Raw genomic sequence first — 535 nt, 5'->3', positions numbered from 1 at the left:
CGGGGACGTCAGGCTGCCGAGCTTCGGCTAGAGGCGCGCACACCAGGTCGGCGGCCGCAGCGCCTGGAGCCTCCGAACGCTGCGCGCGCACCGGGACGGGACCGCGCGGATAGGCGTGGCTAGAGGAGGTGTGGCCCATCGGGGGCGTGGCCAGCGGCGATTCCAGGAGCCAGGAGGGCGTGGCCGCATAAGAGGAGGGTGGACCTTCCCATGGGGGGCGTGGCCGGCAGCGAGGCCAGCAGGCTGGAGGGTGGGAGTCGGCGCGCGAGGGCGGGGCATCCCACGATGGGGGCGTGGCCTCCGGCGGCGCGGACCCAGAACGCTGCGCTCGCGGCCGCGGGGAGACCGGATCATGTACCGGTGCCGCGGAGCTGCTTTGGCCGCGACGGGGCTCATCTGGAGCGGGAGCAGCTCGGCGAAGCGGCTCGGCCGGGCTGCGTGGAGCACAGCCTCCAGGTGCGCGGCCGGGGGCGGGATGGGCGGGATGGGCCCTGCGGGGCACCGGGTTTCGTGGCGGGGTGGAGCGGGGCCTGGG

General features: G+C 75.9%; 1 protein-coding gene across 1 annotated transcript in view; it reads left to right on the top strand.

Annotated features, from left to right (window-relative positions):
* The first annotated feature begins 309 nt into the window (after positions 1-309).
* The window catches only part of Glrx2 (glutaredoxin 2), a 6,013-nt gene continuing 5,787 nt past the window's right edge, over positions 310-535 (top strand). The window contains exon 1 of the mRNA XM_013017429.1: positions 310-456. Within this exon, the coding sequence (XP_012872883.1) occupies positions 353-456 (104 nt within the window). The 5' untranslated portion in view covers positions 310-352. The remainder of the gene's footprint in view (positions 457-535) is intronic.

This window comes from Dipodomys ordii, unplaced genomic scaffold (assembly GCF_000151885.1).
Source record: "Dipodomys ordii isolate 6190 unplaced genomic scaffold, Dord_2.0 Scaffold35, whole genome shotgun sequence".
Lineage (NCBI taxonomy): Eukaryota > Metazoa > Chordata > Mammalia > Rodentia > Heteromyidae > Dipodomys > Dipodomys ordii.
Note: the sequence above shows the minus strand (reverse complement) of the source record. Positions and strands in the feature narration are given on the sequence as shown.